The sequence below is a fragment of the Bombus affinis genome, chromosome 16 (assembly GCF_024516045.1).
Source record: "Bombus affinis isolate iyBomAffi1 chromosome 16, iyBomAffi1.2, whole genome shotgun sequence".
NCBI classification, from domain to species: Eukaryota; Metazoa; Arthropoda; class Insecta; order Hymenoptera; family Apidae; genus Bombus; species Bombus affinis.
In genome coordinates this window covers 6,022,944-6,031,451 of record NC_066359.1, presented here as the reverse complement: position 1 = coordinate 6,031,451, position 8,508 = coordinate 6,022,944, and the positions used below count along the sequence as shown (strand labels likewise).

The window sequence follows — 8,508 nt, the reverse complement described above, 5'->3', positions numbered from 1 at the left end:
ATAACTTAAATTTATCTTAATTTTATTATTTTTTTTAAAGAAAAGTAAGAAAAATTATTATTTTATTTAACAGAAGTATAAATATATTCAAATATAGTAAAATATAGGAAATACAGAGGACGCTAAGATCGCAGTAAGATACTTATTTACTAGAGACACGTGGTAATGTCTCTTATTGGTTCATGATCTTCTTCCTTGTTTCCTTTTTCCGTTGAAGAGGAATAATCGCAAGATGGTTAGTGAATTGGTGGAAATCTCTTTTTGTTTAAAACATCCTTCATAACTGTTATTTAGTTATTTGATTGTAGTATTTTCCATTGCGATTCTTGCAAAGATATCTTAACATTTTTGTTAGCGGAATCGCGTTTGATGACAAGCGTGCGCATAACCTCTCAATCCTTTAACAAGATATTTAACATTTTATTTTTAAATAAAAATTTTTTGCTTAATCACTCGTTTTTATGTATGTTAGTTATGTTTTGAACATGTTAATTAATTAAATTGAATGTTGCTTTGTTTCAATTTACAATCAATATTGGAGAGGTATTATAAATTTATGTTTTCATTTGCAGTAGCATCAAATGAAACATGTGTCGAATGCTGAAATTATCGAAATGTGTAAAAGTGCAATTTAAAGAGCAGTGTTGTGTTGTCGTTTCAGGGTAAGGTTAAGTGTACTGATCTGAGGACAAAAGACAAAAATGAGTTGCTCAAGCAGCTGGAAGAGCTCAAAACTGAGTTGACAAATCTTCGCGTGGCAAAAGTTACTGGTGGTGCTGCTTCTAAACTTTCGAAAATGTATGTATATATTTTATACAAAACCCTTATTACTTTATCCCAAAATTTAATTTTAATTAAAAATTTAATTACTATAAAGTCAACGTAGGTATTTAATATAGCTTCTATATTCGGTATATATATATAATTCAACTCAATTTTACAAAAAATAAAAGTTTTTATTCATATCTTCAATTAATATATTTAAAAGTAGTATTCAGTGTTTTAAACGATTAAAAAATTATTTGAATGAGTTAATATTTTTATTTTTGTTTTGTCTGTATTTCAGCCGAGTAGTGAGGAAGGCAATAGCTAGGGTATACATTATTATGCATCAGAAACAGAAGGAGAATTTGCGTTTATTGTACAAAAATCACAAGTACAAGCCTTTGGATCTGAGGCCAAAGAAAACTAGAGCTCTTAGGAGAGCTTTGACGCCTTACCAAGCTAACAGAAAGACTTTGAAAGAAATCCGTAAACAATTTGCTTTCCCTCCAAGGAAATATGCTTTAAAGGTGTAAATTGCGAGGTACTACAGGATAAAATAAAGGTTTTTTAAAAATTGAAAACTGTGTTACTTTTAAAGATTTAAAGACAAAAAGGGACAATTTTAAACTTATTGGCAAATGCTTTTTATTTTGTATAGAAAAAGGGTACAAAAGTTAAACTTAGATATATGCAGCTTCTAGTTAATCTAAATCTAATGTAATTCTTGATTGTTTAATATCTAATCGATAAAATTTTAATTCAATTGATTTTAAGGATATAAACTCATTAGAAAACAATTGTAAATTAATGAAGAGATTTAATTTAATTTTTAATTATAATGGATACATAATGACATATAAATTAAAAGCCAAGAAATAGAAAAGTTCCTTGCTATTCTTGGTTGATCAAGAGATCTTAGGTACTGAACATTCAAGAATTCACAGAAGCTATAAAAAGAAGCTTTTAAAGGCGAATGCCAGGGTTTCTGGAAAGCACGAAATTCAAAAGTTCGTCGCTGTCTTCGCAGACAAATGGTTTCCTATGATGGCAGGCTACGTCGTGCCATTTGATACCGTCATTGTAGAAGTTATTCAGGATCGACAAACAAGACTCGTCGTTACCCTGTAACATAATCCCATGTATCATAAAACTATCAAAAACGCAGAACAAAAGAAAAAATTGAAAAAAAGAAAATACAAAAATAAATTACCTGAGCAGCTTCACGATTATCAGGTTGTGCTTGGCCATATCCACCAGTGTGACTCCAATCTCCAGAGTTACGCTGTGTAGTGGGACCAATCTTAGCTCCAGAACCTGACCAGAACCATCCATTAATATTTTGCGGTTGGAGATCTGGCCTATCACAGCCATTGAAGTTGCATTTACGTCCAGATGTCCAAATGTACCTTACATTTCCTACATAAAGATAGAAATGAAGAAAACTTTAAAGTGTAAACATAATGAGAATAACATTCTCTTCTATAATTAACCTCTTGCTACTCGCTGTTTGATAAACTCATTTTCTTGTGGCGTTTCAAGAGAAACTGCATCCATACAGTGTCTGCGACAGATATTACGTGAATCTAGCCAGTCTACTTCAAGGCTTCTAGTCGGTTGGTGCTCCCAACTGAAGAAGTATGAATGTGCAACACCTCTAGCGTCCCTATAAGTAGCATGTCGTACTCCTGAAATAATATTTAAATAATCATTTATTATGTTACAGTAAAAATATTAAAATAAGATGTATTTGGTTAATGAACACGTACGGTTAGCACAGCTTCGTGGATCAGGCAGGGCCAGTCGGCGTTGAGCATTCGCCACAACGGCGACGAGAACCAACATCAACCATATCGCCCTCATATTTGTTGCTCCTGGACAAAAGGAGAAAAAACAATCAGATCTCTATACTTGATATAATAATCCAAATAATTTTTTACTTGAGAAGCGCCTAACATCCAATTAAAGAAAAGATTATATATTCAAGAAGTTCAATATCCGAGGCGACCTCGTTTAATGGAAAAATAACAGATAGCGAATGTTCCAGGAAAACATGGTTTCTAGCGTCGGATGTCTAGCGAGTAAAAGTTTCTTGGGAACGAATCTTTGTCGAGGGTGAAAGGAGACTTTTCAACGGTGAATTATGAGCTACGAAGGAGGAAAGGATCTCTCACGACGACGATGGAGAAAAATGCTGGAGGATTTTGCAACAGGTCTTTATTTTTTTGTGGCGTACCGCTGACTTTCCTCGAGGCCTTTATTGCCTTGTTGCAACTTTCTAAATCGTCCTCGCGACAAAACAAAACGTCGGACGATCCGCAATTAATAGCTGCACTGGCTATCTGAATATGAAGCAATTATCTCAATAACGTTCTGTAACGTAAGAGATGATATTTCTTAGAATGTAGATAGTACGAAGAAACATAATTTCACGAAGATCGTGAGATCGTTATCTGTACTGACAACTTGACAAACAACTAGAAGATATGAGAACTTTAAACTCCTTGTGCTTAATATGATAGTTTCTAAGTATGCAGATTGGCGACACTTTATGGAAACTACTGGGAATTGGGTTGATTTCTGTTTTACACACATAAAATACATTAGCTAGAATTAAATCTAACTTCTACAGAATCAAAGTTAATTTGATAATTGCCACGTTACTTTGGATGGTTTCGAAAGAATTCAAAAGTCGCGCTACATTCAAATAATGTGATTTAAATTGCACAGGTGATTCAAACGCAATGCCGTTAATCATCTCTATTACAGTCTCCTGTTTTCATTTTGTACATATACATATACATGTAGCCATTTCTGTTTTAATACAGAGGCACTATTAGTTTCTAATGGCAGCTCTAATATCACGTTGTAATTGACGACATTTCCTTTCAATTAATTAGTTACTGATAGAATATTTATCCTGTATAGTAAGCAGAAATATGATCTGTTTAGAAATTTGAGAATGTAGCAGATGTGATCTCTATCTTGCATAATACCGATATATTAGCTATTTGGTATTTTGATTAAAACACATACACAAAAATTAAATAGTTTCTACGTTTTATAATCTTTTCATCAGCAAAAAATCTACTGGAAAGCGACCATTCGGAGAAGATTAACTCCTTATGATGGAAGTTTATGATTTAATGAGAAGGAAGTTGCTCATTTTCATGTTAAAATATAATTGCATTTACTTTTGCAATCAGTGTACTTTCCATTTCATAATTCATATAATTGAAGTAGTTAATGTACCGCCATTGCGTTAAGCAGTTCGTGTTCGATTATCATATTGAATAACAATGATTCTTATTTAGAATTCCACGCCGCTGGGGACTTAATGAAGCTCCGCACTTAATGGCGTGGCTTTCGCTAAAAATTAGTGTCAGCGGTCATTCACCTGGATTGAAGGAATGTTAATGCTATCCCGGAAGAGATAATTCAATTATAAACTATATAACTAAGAAACTTCGTGTACAAAACGATCTTCGACTTCAGAAGAGGAAATTTTAATGTACAATCGCTCACAAAAGTTTTTCAATTTTTACCATAGAACACATGTATGTATATATTGTACGTATTACATAATTGACATTACATTTTGAAATTTCATTAGGACTGTAATGAGGCACGATTGCCATGATCGTATTGGCAAAATTGGAAATCAATCTGAAGATGTATGAAATTTCAAGGTACATATTGGAAAGATATATTTGGTAAATGATTAGTGTAATCATTTTAAATATAATAAGTGTTAAAGATGATCCCATGTATTTAGTCTTATTAATACATATAATAAATAATCGCTTGTTTAAATACTTTTATAATTTCTATGAAATATATACTTGCTCTAAGTATTTTGTAGTTTCTATGTACATATTCAGATTTGTTTTAAACCTGTGTTTCATGTAATGCATTTAATATATATGTTTATAAAAGGTCACTAGTCTTGCAAATTTGCATAATACTCAGTTAGAGGTAATATTTGATTAACTGAATTGTAAGAGTCATTTCAATGATTATTTGACTCAATACGGCATTCCAGTCATCTCCTCATGAATTTATACAGATTTAATTATCTTGATAAGATTTGAATCCTCCTGTTTTAATACTAAGCAGCAAAATAATTATATGTGAAAGTTACGAACTGCGCTAATTAGAGTTTTGAGATGAAGAAACGAGTTGTGACCGATGCATGAATCATTTTATCGATTGCGGCTTACGATTAAACGATCCTACGGTTTCGTTGAGGATTCTCCGGAAGCAAGGTGTTAAACGGGCTCGACATACCGGATGAGACTTTCGACAGAATGTTTTTTTATCTATTGCTCAAGAATTTTATTGCTATCCTGTTACGAAGAGATTAAGAAATTTTACAAATTAATTCTACGAATCTACTAATTATGAGGATGTTCATGGAAATCCATATCTTTATGAACACAATAAAAAAAAATGAAACCTTTGCAGCGATTTGTTTTACCTATTAGAATATTTATTTTACTTTGAATATTTCATGTATGCATTCTGTGCATAGAAATGAAATCTAAGCAGAGATTTATTTCAGAGTACCATACACATATTTGATATTTGATATTACATTAAATATCATGTGCATTTTTCATTTTTCAATTCCTATCACACTGATCTATCTAATCACAAACAAATGTGGCAAAAAATACATACCATTAATAAAGAATGTTTTTAATCAACTTCTACATTTCAAATAATATAATATATAGTTGGATCTAGTTTGTACTTAGTACATAAATACCAATGCCAATATTTTTTGCAACTTCTATATTTAATAATACAAGATAATATTTTTAAGAACTTCATTGAGATTTTTATAGTTACATTTTTCGCATTATTGTCTAATATTTTTATGTATTTTATGGGTTGGGTGTAAGTTAATCCCTAGTTAAAGGGTGAGAAGTACGTTGGCAATAGAGAAAGAGAAAGAGGGAGAGATCGTGGCTTTATTTTGTATCCGCGTATGTGCTCGTGAAACCGTTATCTGGCCGGCTTTATATCGTCCGGTTTACGTGGTCGTCTGTGTGCTCTACGTCTTTCTTAACGGCTCCTCGTCTGTCTGTAAGCCCGCTGCATACGCGTATTCGGGACGAGTACAACGATACAAAAACGAGACAGGAGCGTGCCAATGCGTTCGACGGAGAGTAATAAAGAAAGAGGATAAAGAAAATCGGTGCCGCTTCAATTTCGACTTTCGCCCGATCCAAATCGATCGAGGATCGTTACTTCATCCGTGTTCTATTTCTTTGTGACATGTTTCGTTTGTGCATGAATTTTTGGCAGTATATGTATACTGTATGTCGAACGAAATTATGGATTCATCGACGGGTGCCCATATACTCAACGTCAACATATGCGGAGGTATTCTCACTTGTGTGTTAAAACCATGCTTATGCAAATGCGTTCTAATGACATGTGGGTCACCGGTGACACCTGTTCCATTTACATCTTTATTTTTTGCAATGATTTAAATTTGTTCGTGCATTAATTGTAAATTCCCAATTATTTCAAATTACGTTAAAATTATTACATTAAGAAAGAAATAAAGCTGTAATTGGAACATTAATTTTTTAACGTAATTTAGAATGATTTACAATGAGCGGTTAATGCATCAAACAATTTTTAAGTAGTCTTATAATATTTTTTCAAGTTTCTGATGGAATAATTGCCATTTTTTAATTATTCTCAATTACATTAAAGAATGGAAATAGTAAAAATGTAAACATTCATTTCTAATGTAATTTAACAATATTCTTCTATTATTAATATAAGCATTATTATTATATAAGGCATTTTTAAACATTTGAAAAATAATTTTTGAAAACATCATTTATGAAAACATTTATGTAAGCTATCATATTTGGATGGTTCAATAAGGAAGTATTAGTTTAGGAAAAAAATTGATCTTTAATTCAGAAACTTTTGCTTAGCGTGTTCAATGAGGAAGAGAATTTCTCTTCGATTCAATCGGACAAGTGGCTTCGTGATGGAAATCGCGAGCGTAAAAGCTGGTTTGCTTCTTTTTTCTCCTTTTACGGAGGATATCGTAATGAATTCCCGGCCGAAGTAATACTTCACGTGTTCCACAAGTTGCATCGTTGCGTAGACTTGTGGAAATCTTACGCAAGGAAAGTATATACCTTCGCAAAGATAAACCCCATCGCCTCTCACGAATCAGAGAGAAAGTGAGTGATCTTCAAAACAAACGTGTTTACCTAAAATCTCAGATGAGGCAAGTAACGATAGCGAAAGATAATGCAGAAATTTTTCTTCTTAGAGAATAAAAAATGAACAGTAAAATTCTTTGTTAATAATTTCTACGTTTGAATTCAAAGAACAAAGAAGATATAATTGGTATTTATTAGCTAAATTTCTTGTTCTTAAACTATGCATACATGTATGGAAAGCGTGAGAATTAATGAGCGGAATCTCATACATAGTGTGAATTTGGTTAAAAGGTTCGAGAACAATATTATGAGGCACGCATGGAAAACTGTGAAATAGCTAATTGAGCATAAATCATTAAGTAAAGGTAATTGAGAGTGCGTCGTTAATTAAGAAGGTATCAATTATGTACGCTTTTGTTTGCTAAAATGGAGGTTTTAATTTGATATAGAAACAAAGAACTGCATCGCAAATTAGGCTTTGCTAATTTCATTACGTAATATCATACAAAAATTTTCCACGACAATTTTGGTAAACAATATCTTATTTTAGTTAACCTAACATATTTCGAGGTTCGAACAATAGCGCGCCAAATTTGTCCAACTTCTCTTTCCAAAATTTTATGTTATGACAAAAAATAATTTTTATTTTTTTTATTAAATAATCATTTATTATGTCATTACTTAGAGATAAAATTTATATTTTTATTATCATAACATTGGAAATCTTTTAAATGAAAAATTTAAATTTTGAAGTGTCATTATTAGAATCTCGAAAATTCTAAATTCTAAACAATCACATACTAAATGATTATTTGGTAATCAATTAAAATGAATTTATCAAACTATAATTTTACTACAATTATTTTATTGTATTTCTACTATGCTACTTATTTGCTATATTGCATAAATTCTACAATACTATTTTCAATTTATATACGTTCAAAATTTTAGAATTTTATTGACTTTATTTTACAATTCAATAACATTCTAAATACATGGGACGATACATTCACCAAGATTTTTATTAAAAGGTGAAAGCAATGAGAATTGATGATAGTTGAACTCGCAATGAACCGTCACGTACCATCACTGCGGGCATAATGCGCGCGATGAAACGCGCGAAAATCAGTTAGAAGATAGGACCATCGAAGAGAAAGCTCGGAGAGTCATAGCGCGGGTCAAGCAACGCGACCGTTCGATTCACGAAGTCGCTTTCGATTTCTCCAGATGCACTTACCTAAAGGGAATCTTCCTCTGGACACTTTGTTGACCTTTGTTCACCCTTGACGATCTTCTACCCAAAAAGTCAATGACAGGAGTAAATTGTCAATAAAGATACTAAGATACGAAAGAGTATAACTAGAACTTCTTTCGTGGGCTCCGTATATATAGATTGATATTAGTTTGGTTTCGCTTAGGCCAATGGGGAACGTACTTAAGCTCGTCTACGACTTGTCGATCGCGACGAGAAAGAAGAATGAACTGCGATGTACGAGCAGGCAACCGGTATATAGCCGGCCCACATTCCCTTCTGGCTCGAGTAACCCAGATT

At 32.4% G+C, this 8,508-nt stretch overlaps 2 protein-coding genes across 2 annotated transcripts; one reads left to right on the top strand and one right to left on the bottom strand.

Annotated features, from left to right (window-relative positions):
* The first annotated feature begins 99 nt into the window (after window positions 1–99).
* On the top strand, window positions 100–1,346 carry LOC126925522 (60S ribosomal protein L35). The gene is made up of 3 exons (XM_050741154.1): window positions 100–235; window positions 662–798; window positions 1,067–1,346. Exons 1-3 carry the CDS (start codon window positions 233–235, stop codon window positions 1,296–1,298), a joined length of 372 nt encoding a protein of 123 aa, XP_050597111.1. The 5' UTR covers window positions 100–232; the 3' UTR covers window positions 1,299–1,346.
* A 47-nt stretch (window positions 1,347–1,393) lies between these two features.
* Window positions 1,394–8,471, bottom strand: LOC126925515 (L-selectin). The gene is made up of 5 exons (XM_050741139.1): window positions 8,194–8,471; window positions 2,532–2,636; window positions 2,256–2,450; window positions 1,976–2,181; window positions 1,394–1,887 (listed from the first exon to the last, which is right to left on the bottom strand). Exons 2-5 carry the CDS (start codon window positions 2,623–2,625, stop codon window positions 1,729–1,731), a joined length of 654 nt encoding a protein of 217 aa, XP_050597096.1. The 5' UTR covers window positions 2,626–2,636; window positions 8,194–8,471; the 3' UTR covers window positions 1,394–1,728.
* Between the last annotated feature and the right edge of the window lie 37 nt (window positions 8,472–8,508).

What these genes read in the sequence shown, in the direction of transcription:
- LOC126925522 (XM_050741154.1), top strand. An exon ending in GCTTCTAAACTTTCGAAAAT is followed by an intron (nt 799 to 1,066) that starts GTATGTATATAT and finishes TCTGTATTTCAG; the next exon opens with CCGAGTAGTGAGGAAGGCAA.
- LOC126925515 (XM_050741139.1), bottom strand. Translation starts at nt 2,625, where the DNA reads ATGAGGGCGATATGGTTGATGTTGGTTCTCGTCGCCGTTGTGGCGAAT. An exon ending in CAAACAGCGAGTAGCAAGAG is followed by an intron (nt 2,182 to 2,255) that starts GTTAATTATAGA and finishes ATCTTTATGTAG; the next exon opens with GAAATGTAAGGTACATTTGG. An exon ending in ATAATCGTGAAGCTGCTCAG is followed by an intron (nt 1,888 to 1,975) that starts GTAATTTATTTT and finishes ATTATGTTACAG; the next exon opens with GGTAACGACGAGTCTTGTTT.